The sequence below is a fragment of the Equus asinus genome, chromosome 8 (assembly GCF_041296235.1).
Source record: "Equus asinus isolate D_3611 breed Donkey chromosome 8, EquAss-T2T_v2, whole genome shotgun sequence".
NCBI classification, from domain to species: domain Eukaryota; kingdom Metazoa; phylum Chordata; class Mammalia; order Perissodactyla; family Equidae; genus Equus; species Equus asinus.
The window spans coordinates 39,766,201-39,783,664 of NC_091797.1; the positions used below are offsets into that span (position 1 = coordinate 39,766,201).

Sequence of the window (17,464 nt, forward strand, 5' to 3'; positions counted from 1 at the left end):
TTCTCTAGATTCCAGAAAATTCCTTCCAAGATGAAATAGTTTGGGAGGATCCTTCAAGAACTTCATAGAAGCAATGGGACTGTCTATGAAAACTCTGCTTACTTGAGAATCTCCAGAGTCACATCCTGCAGAGGAGAGGGGTGAGGGACTGGATGTCCTCAATAGAAAGTATTCAGATTTCGTTACCCTTGACTTTTGGTGGAAACATAGATGTCTGTATTCCATATGTCCCATCTTTTGTGTTAGGTGACCATGTACGTGAAGGGCCTTTCAAGCAGTGAAATATTTTTCAATATAGAATAATTAAACAACCTGCCAGCTGTACAGTCTGGCCCTATATTTTACTTTACTTGTAATTGCTTCAATGCATTTTGAGCTTTTGAGAATCCCTGTTCCCATCATTTTATTGTTTCCCCTATTATTTTCATTCTGTTTTCACATTTACTGTATGTATCTGTACTTTTTAACTGAAATCTCTGTATATATCTACTGTCTCTCTCAGTTCTTGTTTGTCATTCTGTATTTGTCTTCTCTATCTTTCATTTTGTTTCTGCCCTTTTCCCTTTCCTTTTCCACACTTGGGCTCTTTATCCATTTATCTAGTGATAAATACAGAAATCCCAAAGTGAAGCAGCAGTACAGGGTGGTATAACATTTCACTTAGGAAGTGTGGACCTTCCCTTCCGCTTATCTCAGATAGACGACAAGCAGTGAGGAAGAGAATCTGAGAGTTTGGAATAATTCAGAGCCTAGAAATAGCTTGTTCAATACTTTACTGAGGTGGTGGCAATTTAGATATTTCAGAAGAAAGGCTATCTTCACTGTGTCTACTCTACAGAGAGAATGGTGCCCTGGAACCGGGTGGAGAAGCATTCCTGTTCTTTCCTTTACATTAGATATTAAAATCATAACACCAGCCTGGAATATTTTCTTATTTTTATCTTTTTTATAACCCTATGTTTTGGTGTTTCTCTTTAAACAGTATAAGCTTGAAGATTTTTCCCCCATTAGTCTTTGTTTTTTAAATGTGGGTTTGGGAGAGGGACTGCTTAGTTCATTTAGAGCTCTTTTAACTATTGAGATGTGATTCAATCATAACATTATTTTAGTTTGTTCCTTTTTAACGTAGGCATTTGCTTGTCTGATTTCTGAGGCTTTATATATTTGAGAAGTTTTTATCATGCTTCTCTATTTAAATGGCCATTTTACTGGATAAAACATCTGGGTTGAAGTTTTTCCCCTTAATTTAAAAGAAATAATCCTCCATTGTCCTTTCTCATTCAGTGTTGCTTTGAAAGTATTTGATAGTGCATCTAAGTAGATCAACAAATAAATGCAAATCATATGTGTAGAACCACAGCTATATGTCACCTTCCCACAGGTAAAGTTTCAATGGAATGAGCAATTCACAGTCAAAAATCATATCAACACACAAGGAAATAAGATATCATGAGTAAGCACAAGGGATAAACAAAGGAGCAGAATCAGATTCATAAAGACTTTGGATTTTTGAATTTTTAGACATGGAATATGCAATAAATATGACTAATATCTTTCAATACTTAGAATTCTCAAAATATAAGCAAGAGATAAAGGACAAAAGGAACAAAAAAACAGAGTCTGGTCCTAAACAAGAAGCTGAATTATGATGAACACTGACTCTCTCCTCCAAGATAAATCCCAGAAAAATTAGAGAAGATAAATAGAGAAACTGTAAGAAATCCTGAGGTATTGGTGTATACATGTATGATGGTAGTAGGGGCTGAAGAAGAGGACTTCCCAGCACAATTATAGTCGTTAAAACTGGAAAGAAAGTGTGAGGATTCTGATCTAGCTTCTCCACTGCTTTGTCTTGAGGGACACAGTGTTTACCCTACAACTTCAGCAAGACATAATTTTCCTCCAAGTGTCCTCAGCCATAAAATCAGAGCAACATAGAACCCCTGTGTTTGTAAGGGGCCGAGAAAAAAGGTAAAGGGTTATGACTAACAACCTCAGGCAGTTATTTCCCCAACTCTCCCATTCCACTGCAGGATTGATACCATCCTCACCTCAAGAGCTTGCTCTGGGTGACACAAAATGGGGTCTGGTCTTCTGCAATACACAACATCTCAGAGAGGATTTAATACTCAGAGGGGAAAATGAGCATACAGGCCCCAAATCACAAGGCACTTAAAGAAAGTAGCCATTTCAATAAAAAGAAAAAAATGCTAGATTAAAAAATTTAACAAAAATGGAGAAATATAAAATGAGCCTAGTAAATGGCTTCAAAGAAATAAGAGAAAGTATTACCAGCATGAATCAAATAAAACAATAAATAAAAATAGAACCAAGGTGAAATGACATAAAATATATATTTGTTTTAATAAATACCACAGTAGGTAACAAGTACAATGGTACATCTGTACAGGAATTAGTGAACTGGAAGAACAGAATGAGGAAATCTCATGTACGAAAGAAGGAAAAGAAAACAAAAGAGACCAGCAAAATTGGAGAGAGATGATGGACAGAAGTAAAATTATTAAAATTCAGATAATAGGACTTAAAGAATGAGAAAAATAAATATGGAGATGATGAAATGCCTGAAGAGATATTGGAGATAAATTTTTTGAAATTCAAACCATAAATAGAAATTTATGTTTAAAAGAGCAAATAGAATTCCAAAGAAGAGAGCTAAGGAAAAACCCACATGGAAACACATTAAATTTAGGAATCTCAAAGACAGATGAGGTTGTGGTTCAAGATCATGAAGTAGAAGTCCCGCAAGGTGAGAGTGAACTAAGAGACTGTTCATAAAGCCATTATGCAACCTTACTGAGTTTTACCCCCAGGAGCCGGTACAGAAGCAACAGAATGAAAGGCGCCCATTGTTTCTGTGAAAGAAGTCTATTTGCTTGTCTTAATAGCTATGGAGTGAGGGGTAAACTTCTAATTGAACACACATGTAGGGATTGAGTTCAATTTTCTCCATAGATGAGAGATGCCAGTGTGCACCACCTTTATACTCAACCTCTGCTTCACCCAAGGTTGCCAGTGTCTCTGTGAAAGGAGCTTGTGAACACACCTGGTGCCCGGGCTTTTGTGGCTGTCATGGAGAATACTCATCCCTTGATAACCTGGCCCTGGTAGACATCAGACCTTGTATTCTTAGGTTCAATGGGATGGTAGCAAGCACAGAAATAGTTCTTAGCTGGCTATACTCCTAATGCTCAGTGCAGACAAAAACACCAATCTCCTAGTCTTCTCTTGAAAGACGCATGTTTATGTGCTCTAAAAGCTGCTACCTGAAGGTATGGCTTCCAATGAGCCTTGATCTAGGTGCTGACTGAGATCCTTTCTTTTGGGAAACGGACAGATTTTGTTATACCCTCAACTACTGGGAGTCACTAAGTACAAAGAAAGCTGCTTGGACAATCACAAAGTATAGAAAGACATCTAAGAGCTAGGGCAGAGTTGAATGATAACAATCATCTGCTACATGAGACTATTAATTCAAAACTAGGACGGCGAGGTGTCTTTTATTTACTGTGCAGAATACAACAAAGAGAGTGAAGGAAAATGAAGAAACAAAAGAACACGTACCAAAGGAAAGAATAAGATAAAGACTCAGAAAGACTTTAAGGAGATGGAGATAAGTGACTTATCTGATAAAGAGTTCAATAAAAGTGTCATAAAGATGCTCACCAAAGCCATGGGAACAAAGCATGAACAAAGTGACAATTTCAGTAAAGAGATAAAAATATAAGAAAGTGTCCAAAAAATTTTCAGACATGAAGAATACAATAACTGAATTGAAAAATTTAATAGAAGGGTTCAACATCAGACCAGATAGTGTGCCAGAAAGCATTAGTGAACTCAAAGACAGGGTAGTGGAATCCATCCAATCAAAAGGACGGAAAGGAAAAAGAATGAAAAAGAGTGAAGATAGCTTAAAGGACTTATGAGACAACATCAGGCAGACTAATATGTATGCTACAGGAGCGCCAGAAAGAGAAGAGTGAGAGAATGAGGCAGAAAACATAACTAATGAAATAACTGCTGAAAACTTCTGTAACCTGGGGAAGTAAACAAACATCCAGATCCAGAGTGTCTAGGCAGATCCAAAAAAGATGAATACAAAGAGATCCACGCCAAGATACGTTATAATTAAATTGTTGAAAGTTAAAGAAAAGCAGAGAATCCTAAAATCAGCAAGAGGAAAACAACTTGCTAGTTACAAGGGAACTCCATAAAACCATCAGCAGATTTTTCAGCAGGAACTTTTCAGCCCAGAGGTGAGTGCCACAATATATTCAAAGGACTGAAAGAAAAAACCTACAAACTGAGAAGACTCTATGCAGCAAAACTGTCCTTCAGAATTGAAGGAGAGATGAGGAGTTTTCTGGAGAAGCAAAAGCTAATAAAGGAGTTCATCACCACTAGACTAGCCTTGCAAGAAATGTTAAAAGGACTTCTTTAAGCTGAAACAAAAGGGTGCTAATTGTAGCAGGAAAACATATAAAAGTATAAATATCATAGGTAAAGGGAAATATGTAGCTAAATTCAGAATAACCTAATGTTGTAACGGTGATGAGTTAATCACTTATAAATGCAGTAGGAAGCTTAAAAGATAAAAGAAGTAAATATAACTATAAATACAATAATTTGTTAATAGTTACAAAAAATAAAAAGATGTATAATGTAACATCAACACATAAAACATGTGCGAGAGGGAACCAAAATGTTGAACTTTAGAATGCATTTGAACTTAAATTCTTATCAGTTGAAAACTCACTGTTATAAAAAATATATTTTATGCGAGCCTCCTGGTAACTGCAAAGCAAACACCTATATTAGATATTCAAAAATAAAGAGAAAGGAATCAAAGCATATCAATTCAGAAAAATCAACAAATCACAAAAGAGGAAATCAGACAAGAAGGTAGAAAAAAATTACAAAACAGCCAGAAATTAATGAACAAAATGTTAATAAGTCCATACCAGTCATAAATTACTTTAAATGTAAACAGATTAAGTGCTCTAATCCAAAGACATAGAGTGGCTGAATGGATAAAACAAAAAGACCCAACTATATGTTGCTGGAAGAGACTTACTTCACCTTTATGAATGTACAGAACTGAAAACACAGGAACTAAAAACATAGTCCACGCAATGGATAAGAAGGCTGGGGTAGCTATTCTTAAGTCAGACAAAATAGACTTGAAGACAAAGATTGTAATAAGAGACTAAAAAGTCATTGTATGAAGATAAGGAGTCAATCCACCAACAGGCTATTACTTTTAAGAATGTTGATACAATCAACATCAGAGCACTTAAATATGTGAAGAAAATTTTATCAGACCAAAAGGGAAAAACGGACAGCAATGCAATGATACTTCATTAGCAGGGGAATTCAGTTCTCCATTTTCATCAAAGGATAGATGTTTAAACAGAAAATCAATAAAGAAACATTGCAGTTAAATGACTAGTTAGATCAAATGGTCTTAAGATATATTTACAGAACATTCCATCCAAAACAGCAGAATACACTTTGCTCCAAGTATGCACAGAACGTTCTCCAGGACAGCTCACATGTGAGGCCACAAAACAAGTCTTAATAAATGTAAGAAGATTGAAATCCTATCATGCGTCACTTCTGATCACAATGATATTAATGGTATGAAACTAGAAATCAATTACAGAAAGAACACTTGAGAATTCACAAACATGTGGAGGGTGTGCTCTTGAACAACACAAGGGTCAAAGAAGAAATAAAGAGAGAATTCAAAGATACCTTGAGACAATTGAAAATGGAAGTACAATGTACCAAAATGTATAGGAGGTAGCAAAAACAGTTCTAAGAGGAAAGTTCATAGCAATAAATGCCTATATTAATACACTAGAAAGATCTCAAATAAATAACCTAACTTCTTTACACCTCAAAGACATAGGAAAAGAAAAAGAAATGAATCCAAAACTCAGGAGAAGGAAGGAAATAACCAAGATCAACATGGAAATAAATGAAATAAAGACTAAAAAGACAATAGAAAAGATCGATGTAATTAGGTATTGGATTTTTGGGAAGATAAACAAAATAGAGAAATATTTAGATAGTCTCACCAAGAAAAAGAGAGGACTCAAACAAATAAGATAATAAACAAAAGAGGTGACATTAAAAGTGATACCACAAAAACACAAAGGATCATAAGAGACTACTTAAATAGTTATATAGCAACAAATTGGACAACCTAGAAGAAATGGATAAATTCCTAGAAACATACAACCTACCAAGATAGAATCAGGAAGAAATGGGAAACTGAATAGACTGATTACTAGTAAGAAGATTGAATCAGTAATCAAAAACCTCCCAACAAACAAAAGTCCAGGAGCAGATGGCTTCACTGGTGAATTCTACCGAACATTTGAAGAGTGAAGCTTTCCAAACTTTTTCAAAAAACAGAAGAGGAAGTAATACTTCCAACCTCATTTTATGAGGCCAGCATTATCCTGATACTAAACTCAGACGGGAATGTTATAAGAAAAGAAAATTATGTGCCAATACCCCTGATGAAAATAGATGCAAAAATTCTCAATAAAATATTAGCCAACCAAATTCAACAAATGCTAGAAAAACAATTTGTAACAGTGTGTGGTGATAGATGTTAACTAGATTTACTGCGGTGATCACTCTGCAGTATGTACATGTATCGAATCGGTATGCTGTACACTGGAAACCAATACAACTTGACATGTCATTTTATCTCAATTAAAATCAAAAAGGATTCCAGTCTTAAAGACTGAGAGATTGGTTGATTCTTTTGTTAAAAATGGAGAGGCTAAAGATGACAACCTGCTGTTATGGTTTGAATTGTGTCTCCAAAAAATATATGTCATAACCCCTGGTACTTAAGAATATTATCTTATTTGAAAATAGATTCTTTGCATATGTAATCAAGTTAAGATAATGCCATACTTGATTACGTGGGCTCTAATCTGATATGGATGGTGTCCTTCTAGGAAGGGAAAACAGAGACAAGACACAGACAGGGAGAACACCATATGATGATGGAGGCGAAGATTGGAACAAAGATAAATGTACAAGCCAAGGAATGAGAAGGATTGTTGGCAACAACAGAGGCTAAAAGAAAGGCATAGAACACATTTTCCTTTAGAACCTTCAGAGAGTGTGTTCCTGATGACAGCTTGATTTTGGACTTCTGGTTTCCAGAAGCGTGAGAGAAAAAATTTCTGTTGTTTTAAGTACCCCGGTTGGTGGTACTTCATTATGGCAGCCACAGGAAACTAAAACAGCTACTTTTGGTTGGGGAGAGGGAAACAGTGGATTTATTGAACCAGAGTACATGTAAATTTTCAAGTAGATGTGTCAGGAATGGCAATGGAAATATAGAATTCTGCTTGGAGAGAGGGTTCAGAGCTTGATATACTTTTGGCAATTCTTTGGTGGTTCACCAAAGTACCGTCATTTTGAAGAGGAAATGGGTAAAAAGAGAATTAAGGAAAAGGACTTTTGGTTTCGAAAAAGCAGAAAAGTAATGGCCATTGACATGTGAGAACATCAGGGTTGAACAGTTTATAAAAGCTAATGAAGACCGTTTCAAGGAGGAAGTGGCCAACAGCATGGCATGACTGAAGGTGATCTGAGGAAATGGACTGAAGAAAAAGCATGATTTTGGCTAGAAATGCTAATAATTCTTTGCATTTACACAATGATTTACAATTTGTAAGGCATTTTCATATTTTTTATCTTATTTGTTTACTACAACACCTTAAGGGACAATATCATCCTTATTTTACAGCTGAGCTCACTCTGGAACAGGGAGGTTAAATCCTTGCTTGAAGTGACACAGCTTCTAAATAACAAGATCAAGATGTGAACCTAGATTTTCAGAGTTCAAAGTTATGCTCTTTCCAAGGAATAGTGGAATATCTTTTTAAATTCCTTTTAATAAGCCTTTACTCTCACTAGGTCGAGGCTAATGATTTCTAAGAAATGACAATCAACCTTGCTTAATGTTTTAATTAGCATGCTGTACATTCAAAGATTTCCTCAGTGTGATTATAAGTTTTGTGTTTATAATTTTCAATTTTAAGATGTCAATAATTTTCATAATTTAATTACATAAGAATTATAAGGATAGTCCTATAACGACTAAAGTTAATAGAATTTTAATATGTTAAGATAGAAATGGGCTCAAATTGTTATAAGATTTCCTATGTATTCAGCATCCTGAACACAGATTCACTCATTGGTCAAATGATCAAAGAAGACATAGTAAACTAAATTTTGGAAGCTTTCTAATGCAAATGTCTTGTGTGTGTGAAAATGTAAGTGCTTGTTTTGGGAGTGGGAGGGAATGGATGGTGGAAATGTAGCATGTGATCCGGGGGTTTTTCCACATGTCTTGGGTTATAGTGCTCATAATCATTTCCCCACTAGCCTAATTACATGTAATTTTCTCTAGATTCCAGAAAATTCCTTCCAAGATGAAATAGTTTGGGAGGATCCTTCAAGAACTTCATAGAAGCAATGGGACGGTCTAGCTCCAGTCTATGAAAACTCTGCTTACTTGAGAATCTCCAGAGTCACATCCTGCAGAGGAGAGGGGGGAGGGACTGGATGTGCTCAATAGAAAGCATTCAGATTTCGTTACCCTTGACTTTTGGTGGAAACATAGATGTCTATATTCAATATGTCCCATCTTTGGTGTTAGGTGACCATGTACGTGAAGGGCCTTTCAAGAAGTGAAATATTTTTCAATATAGAATAATTAAACAACCTGCCAGCTGTACAGTCTGGCACTATATTTTACTTTACTTGTAATTGCTTCAATGCATTTTGAGCTTTTGAGAATCCCTGTTCCCATCATTTTATTGTTTCCCCTATTATTTTCATTCTGTTTTCACATTTACTGTATGTATCTGTACTTTTTAACTGAAATCTCTGTATATATCTACTGTCTCTCTCAGTTCTTGTTTGTCATTCTGTATTTGTCTTCTCTATCTTTCATTTTGTTTCTGCCCTTTTCCCTTTCCTTTTCCCCACTTGGGCTCTTTATCCATTTATCTAGTGATAAATACAGAAATCCCAAAGTGAAGCAGCAGTACAGGGTGGTATAACATTTCACTTAGGAAGTGTGGACCTTCCCTTCCGCTTATCTCAGATAGACGACAAGCAGTGAGGAAGAGAATCTGAGAGTTTGGAATAATTCAGAGCCTAGAAATAGCTTGTTCAATACTTTACTGAGGTGGTGGCAATTTAGATATTTCAGAAGAAAGGCTATCTTCACTGTGTCTACTCTACAGAGAGAATGGTGCCCTGGAACCGGGTGGAGAAGCATTCCTCTTCTTTCCTTTACATTAGTGTTGCTTTTCCTTAGATCAGTATTGTTTTTAGATTTATATTCCTTTTAGTCCACCAATTTGATTCCTTACAAATCCCTAACCATTTTTCCATTGTTCAGAACTTAGCTTTTCCAAATATGATTTTTATCAGCCTTATTCATTTACAAATACTCCTAATCATTTTTGATACTTTTATATAGCCTCTTTGTTTCCTACTTTCTTATTGTCATAGGTATAGTATTGAGTAAAACATGAGTATAACGCAGTCCTATGTGTTATTTCTTATTTCCTCTGGCCATCTCTCTCTCTCTCTGTCTCTGTGTGTCTCTCTGTCTCTACACCTGTATAAAAATATTCACTTTAAAGAATAATTAATAAGTGAATAGTCATTATAGTACCTTCTTCGTAAACTAGAACCTGGACAGTACCTCGGATAGCCTCTACCCAATTGCATCCCTTTCTCTCTTCATTTATCTTGACTTTGTTATAATCAGCCTTTCGATATTCTTTTTAGTTTTGACTATAATATTTGATTGTAACTATAGTTTTACCACCTATGTTTGCATTCATAAACAACAGTTTATTTTGCCTGTTTTTGAACTTTATGTAGACAGATTGATTCCTTTGTGACTGGCATGTTTTGTTCAGTATTTTTGTGTGAAGGACAATGTTTCAGTTTGTTTTGCTGTAGTTTATTCCTTTCTTTTGTAAACTACTGTGTTGTATGAATAGCTCACAGTTTTCCCATTTTACTGTTGATGAGCATTTGAATTATTTTACAGGTTTGGGTTAATACAAACAGCGCTGCTTTGAGCATTCTTATTCATGTGTTTGGGGAACATGACCAAGAACTACTTCAGAGAATATTAAACTGAGGAACGTAATTGCAGGTCAGCATTCCTAGATAAGGTCAAACTATTATCCAAAGTGATTTTGCCAATTAATACTTATAACTGCTAGCGTGAATTGGGAAGAAAAGCATTAATAGTAGCTCTGTAATTCCCTCCCTCCTCTGACACCCTAAGCGGTATTAGTCTTTACTAGACCTCCTTTAAATATTATGATGGGATTTTAACCAGTAGGGTTATAACTGAGAAAATTCTAACCTAAGACTGCTTTTAGGAGGAGAAGGATAGTTTATCTCACTAGCTGAATCTTGCAAATAAAAGTAGAATTTGTCGATATATGGGAAACAATTGGCTATAGAATGGAAATTAATCACAGACGCTCTCTATACCTGTGTCACTAATGACGTATAAAAACCAAGATGCTTCAAGCCTAAATGGTTTTCTCTGAGCTAGCTTATACTGCTATTTAGCAGTTGTCTATTACTCTGAAACAAAAGGTGTTCCAGTGTGGATAAAGGGATTTTATTTTTTTTGAAGTTTCATTTGACATTTAGGGCCCAAGTTTGCCAAAGTCAGATGTTGTTATTTATACCTGTTGTTGCCTGTATAGTCAAGTAAAGATGTTTTTAAATAAATCGATTGATCTTCAAACTTGACTTCAACACATGAAACCTCCATCCACTTTCCTCCATTTTTCTTTAGCGAATATTTGTAACTATCCTGGTAAACTAAAAATCATTTGGAATTTAAATGCAAAGACTAGTGAAATTCAAGATAACCAACCATGTAAATGTCATTAAAGAATTTTCTTTTTATTACTTGAGTAAATCATTAAAACCTTTGGATATAAACTGAAGACTGTTATAGAGGATATGAGATATTATTCCTTAGCCACATTAGAAGTTTGTTAATAAATGTGATGATTGCCCTCCATTATATTTCCCTTAAAGATTAAGGTGTGCCTAATTATTAGTTTTGTGATCCCTTATAAGTTGGTTATGAATGAATTTAAATGAAAAATTTATTTACATGTATACTTTTACAATTAAGTAACCGAATAATTGATTTATTATCTATGCATAAAAATTTTTTGTGATTGTGAGAAAAAAAATCTAAGGGTTATGTAAAACATCCAAGTCATTGAAAGTTGAGAACTAAGGTAACTAGAGAGGTAGAGGGTGTTATCTGTCCTCTGTCAAATATATGAAATTAAAGAAGAGACATTCTCCTTGCTGCCCATTTTCCCTGAGGATTGTCATCTCTGGACAGCTTGGTGACATCAGCTAATCAACAGCATATAACATACATTCCCTTGAGACTTCAGCCAGGTAAACAAGTTTGAGTCTCAATCTGTGCCAGCCCAGTCACAGCGTAGCGCCATCTCACCCTCTCATGTTGCTCATAGGGTCTCTCTGTCAGAAAGCCAAGTCATTGCATTTGAGGAAATAGTACTGAGAGTTCAAAATTGCTTTTCTTCATCTTCCTACTACCTAGAGGCAAAAGCAGGTCTAGTACCATGTGAAAACAGGTGAACTCATCATGAGAAGGTGTCCTCTTGCTTAAGAAAAATTTCTGGATAATCCAATGCTGAAATAATCAACCTTTGCACTCACTCCGCACAACCTGATTCCTGATTCTACATATCAGAGTTCCAACCCCAGTACTATGTTAAAGGCAGTAAGTTGGAGATGAGGTAGGAAAATAGCTTAGGATCCACAGATAAGACGAATAAAGGTGAGTGGAATGGAACTTGATCTCTGCATTGCTTTTGAATTGGCAAGTTAATTTCCAGTTGCAATTGTTGTTGCCACAAAAAGCTCAGTTGGTTTGCATATATGTCCATTGGCAAAAGGAACAGACTACAGAATTCACCAAATATTAGAACTAAATTAGTTGTTCATTTTAGAAGCTAATGATTTATTCCTAGACGTTCCATCTGATTGTAGTACATTCATTGTACCTCAGTATGTACACATGGAAAGTAATTTAAATATAACATATTTAGGTGTAATAAAATATGCCCTTCAGTAACAGAAAAATAATGTATGTGTGTATGTGAAAGTATTAGGCAATATGCTTTCATTCTTTCTTTTGGCGGCTTATTCTCTGTGAAACACAATATTTATTCTCTATGTTTAAAATGTATCATGAGTATTCATAGTTTTAAACAGTTTATTTCCTTTCTTAAAGAAGCACAAAAATATCTAAAATATGTATACAGTGCTCATCTTGTGAGATGTTGTTTCCCTGTATATTCTTTTATTGATAGTAATTTTTATACAATGCCATCTTTGTTTTGTAGATATGTTTTATTTTACCTATTTAAATTTTTTCCTTCATATGTAATCTTCACTTAAAAAATTATTTATTTTTTTGTACCCAAAGTAATAATTTATGTGTAATTTTTATAACAGAACTTTCCTATATCATGTCATATTGTGATGGCTACTAAGGACACCATCCTTTGTTCCTGTACCTAAGGAATAATATTTCCAGTCACTATTATTTATATAGTTTGTCTAATGAATCAATCTTTCTTGCTGCATTGAGTCAAATGATGCTTGTCTAAACAGAGATGATGATTCCCAGTCAAATTACACAATGCTTCAAATGTGGTAGGAAGGAAATGAAGTAAAATTTCTCATTTGACCTTAGCCAAAAAGAATTCTTTCTCTTGGAAGATTGCCTTTGTGGTGGTGCAAGCAGCTTTAGAAAGGTTGGATTCCAAGTAAGAAAAGATGAACAGAACAAAGTAACCTAGACCAGCCGAACATACTCTTGAGAATCAATGGGATAATGCATTTTGCAATTAGATCTTTCCCATGTCCAGTCTTACTAAAGATAATAATTTTCCAGAATTGTAATGAGAAAAAAATTCAAAGTCAGAAGATAGAATATGACATTAGTATCCTAATACCTCCCAGTATGCGCTCCTGCGTGACATTGGAAGCAATGATCACACACGGAGGCAATCACATTCTTTTCTGTTTTAGTGGGCATCTCCTGTGCCTGATATTTTATTTTTCAACCTGAAATCATTCATTTTTATACCTGTCAGATAGGTAGCCTTTCAGCCTTCTTTTTTCTTCGTATATGTATTATCATGTAAAGCAACAAATATTTTGTACAACGTGATCTCACTGGGGTTTTATCTTTTATCAGTTGCCATCTTGGTCCTTATTTAGATGATAAAATGGAAATCATATAAATTAATTTTAATGGTTCATTATTATTTTGGTGTTTTCCTTGGATGAGTTAGCATTTTATGTTTGCTCTCCACTTTCATGAATGTTTTCTTTATTAGATACAATTTAAAAATTAGCCAGCAGTTCATTTCAACGAGTGCCTCTCTATTTGTGTGTGCATGCATGAGACTGACCATGGTTTGTTTTGGTTTGCTCTTCTGAACAGGTGTGAGTCAGAGGATGTATCCTTTCGTTTCGCATTTAGACTGTCTCTCATACTTTTATAATTATTTCTATTATGAATTTCTTTGTGCATAGATTTTTGTGTGGATATCACTGATCACATTCTTATAAGAAATCAAAGGAATTATGAAATATTATGAAATGCTGCACCTCTATGTCACATGTGATGATTCCTTTGAATTTTATTAAATCCATTTGATTGACAATAAAGTAATGTTGTTGAAAGTATGAACTTTGATATCAAAGGGACCTGGCTTTATGTTAAAACCTTTAGGAGTTTAAGGATCTTGGGTAAGCTATTTAACCACTTTAATCAATTTCTTCATATGTCTAAAGGGGACGGTAATAAATTTCAAAAAGTCTTTAAAAGATTAGTTGAGATTATGCATGTTAATATTTTAGAGCATATCAAACCCTCAGTAATACCAACCAGCATTAACATTATTAATGTAAGTAGCATATCAGTTTAACCTTCAACCTTTGGATACTTTAATTTTTCAAACTTTAAATGTGAAAACATTTTTTACAAATTAAATATTGTATTTGATGGATATGTGAAATAGTACTCTATCATACTGTTGTTTTCTGATTGAGTATAAATTTAATTTAGTTTAACTAATCCTTCTCATGCATGATGTATTACATTTCTGCTGGGAATGCTTTTATATTTGAAAACATCAATCTTTTGATTGTTTGCTTTCCTTGGAACTAAATTATGGGACAAGGAGGACATTTATGTCTGTGGTAGAGGATATTTCCCAGTGGCCTCTCTACCACTAACTCTTGTTTCCCTTGATCTTTACTTTTCCCTTATTCAGATTTTATTAATATTTATTATATGCCACTTTGTACCAATTTATTTTGCATATCAATGTATCTATACAGAAACGATTCAGATTTTAAAAGTTTTAGAAAGATTAAAAATTTACCGTATGATTTTCCATTTGAATATGCTAGATCTGAAATATTCATTTCCTGATGCCACTTAAGTCGGGGTATGACCATGCTATGCAATACTAAATAACTGGATGAAAACGGCAATCAACCATCCTTAGAGTTGGCAACATGTGTGGTCCAGTGTAACTCACTCTTCAAGATAGCTTCCAGAAAGCTGTGTATATAAAATTAACTGAATGTAGATGGATGTTCTTAGATTTTTATAATACCAAAATCTCCTTTTTTATGCCTTTCCTTGTATTTGTTTTAGTTTTACAATATATCTCTTTGACCTGTCATTGCTTTGACAATGTATCTGCCTTTATCTCTATGTATTTATCTTTTTAATTACTTTATCATAGGGAGTGATGCAAAGCATTACAGTTTGTACATAGGTTACACAATTGGATCACTTTTAAAAATGTTTACCCTGATTAGAACGTTCATAGAAAATAATCCCACCTCTTTCCGGAATTCACACACTCTAGTTGTTGGTAATATTTGAAAATGAAATCAGCAAAAGGAAAAGGAAACTGTTGGCCACTGGATTTTAGAGTTCTGATTCCAACTGACTCTGCATAGACAGCGAATTTTCAGAGAACTTGTACAGTTGGTCTGATAATTTCAAGCATCTTGAGGGCAAGAGTGCCACACTGTAACAGAATAATGGTGATTGAATGGTGTCTGACTGAGTATTTAATTGTTTGACTACCATAAAAAGGACCAGGGTAGTCTTCACAAATATAATGGAGTAGGTAGAGTACAGAGCAAAACTTCCAAAATATGTAGAGTCAGCGCTGTAAGTGATATTTTTAATATAATTTATTCCTCTGTATAAGTACATTCTAGATCACGAATTCCAATATCTGAATGTATTTTAGAGATTATCTTGCTTTATATTCTATTGCATGTGAGGTATGTACAATTGTGTAGAATTTTGAGATATAAGTTTCAAATAATCTCTCTGCCTCTGTCTGCTTCTCTTTCTTATTCTTTCTGATCGTGCTCCAGTATTTCCCTCATTCTCATTTTCTCTAATGTACATGTATTCTTATAGTACTTTAAATCTTATGAAACTCAATCTGAAACAGACCTTTCATACCCATGAATCATGGGAACACAAGGTCTATTATTTGATTTTTCTTACATTAAATATCAATGATATAACTTTTTGTGATAATGTGGAACTACATTGGTATAAGATATGTCCATCTCAATGAGTACATCACTTCTGAAAACAATTGCATATAAAAATCCCATGACCGTGTCTTTTAACATGATAGATTCACCTCTTCCTCTCTCCTTTTCTTTTAAAGACACCTTCTAAAAATTTCTAAATGCTTGGTCTTGATAAGAACCATGTGCTAGCAAGGATGGAAGAGAAAAATGCAAGCTCCCTCACTGGGTTTATCCTGCTGGCTTTCTCTGACAGGCCTCAACTGGAGCTGGTCCTCTTTGTGGTTCTTTTGATCTTCTATATCTTCACTTTGCTGGGAAACACAACCATCATCGCATTGTCCCACCTGGACCCACATCTTCACACCCCTATGTACTTTTTCCTCTCCAACCTCAGCTTTCTGGACCTGTGTTACACTACCAGCATTGTTCCCCAGCTCCTGGTCAATCTCAGGGGAATAGACAAATCTATCTCCTTTGGTGGTTGTGTAGTTCAGCTGTATATCTCTCTAGGATTGGGAGGCACTGAATGCATTCTCTTAGGAGTTATGGCATTTGACCGTTATGTAGCTGTTTGCAGGCCCCTTCATTACACAGTAATCATGCCTCCCCATCTCTGTGCTCTGATGGCTTCTGCTTCATGGTTTATTGGTTTTGCCAACTCCTTATTCCAAACGGTACTCATCTTCCTTTTACCGCTTTGTGGGAGAAATAAATTAGACCACTTTTTCTGTGAAGTACCTGCATTGCTCAAGCTTGCCTGTGTTGACACCACTATGAATGAGTCTGAGCTCTTCTTTGTAGGTGTCTTCATACTTCTCATACCAGTTGCATTTATCATGTTCTCCTATGGTGGGATTGTCAGGGCCATCTTAAGGATAAAGTCTGCAGCAGGGCAGAGAAAAGCATTTGGGACATGTGGCTCTCACCTCACAGTGGTCACCCTGTTCTATGGCACAGCCATGTATGCTTATCTCCAGCCCAGCAACAACTACTCTCAGGATCAGGGCAAGTTCATAGCTCTCTTCTACACCATAGTTACTCCCATGATCAACCCCCTCATATATACTCTGCAGAACAAGGATGTGAAGGGAGCAATGAAGAATGTTCTTTGGAATGGTCATGACTCCAGATAACTGGGCGAGGAAAACAGTTTAATGGAAGGTCTTTGAATACCAGAGCCCTTAAGATGTTTTTGTCTTCCATGTGTCAGCTAAAATTTTCCCTAAGAACTCTCAAGGGAATTTTCTTACTTCATTGTCCCATGAAAATGTGTGTTCAAAATCAACATTCATAGATTCATTCCAGCTTCCAGAGATGGTGATTCAGTGTCTCTAGAAGATCTGTGTTACATTTATTATTTTTAAAAGCTCTATGAAGTTTTCTTATTTGCAACCCCATTTGGAAACATTATTCTGCTTCTCTTGCAAAAAGACATTTAAGTACATACTGTAAAGACACAGCCAAAGAAGAGCATAAAACCACTGAAACACTGTAAGAAATATTAACTTGTTAGCATTTTCTAGCAATTGCTGGAGGGATATCACTTAGTCTGGCACTTTGATCAGGGCTCTCATACAAAGTCTGTAGGTTGACTCCATCAGAGGTTTTTCACAGAAGTAGGTGGGGGAAGCTGTAAGAAAAACAAACTTTAAGTTCAAAGAAAGAGTTGCTAACATAAATCCTGATAAAGTCATTCTGAAGTTAGTCCATATAGTGAACTCACCACCGTGGC

At 35.2% G+C, this 17,464-nt stretch overlaps 1 protein-coding gene across 1 annotated transcript; it reads left to right on the plus strand.

The window, feature by feature from the left end:
* Window positions 1–15,926: 15,926 nt before the first annotated feature.
* On the plus strand, window positions 15,927–16,865 carry LOC139046072 (putative olfactory receptor 2B8). The gene has a single exon (XM_070516843.1). It carries the CDS (start codon window positions 15,927–15,929, stop codon window positions 16,863–16,865), a length of 939 nt encoding a protein of 312 aa, XP_070372944.1.
* Window positions 16,866–17,464: the final 599 nt, after the last annotated feature.

Excerpts from the sequence above, each read along its gene's own strand:
- LOC139046072 (XM_070516843.1), top strand. The coding sequence starts at position 15,927 with ATGGAAGAGAAAAATGCAAGCTCCCTCACTGGGTTTATCCTGCTGGCT.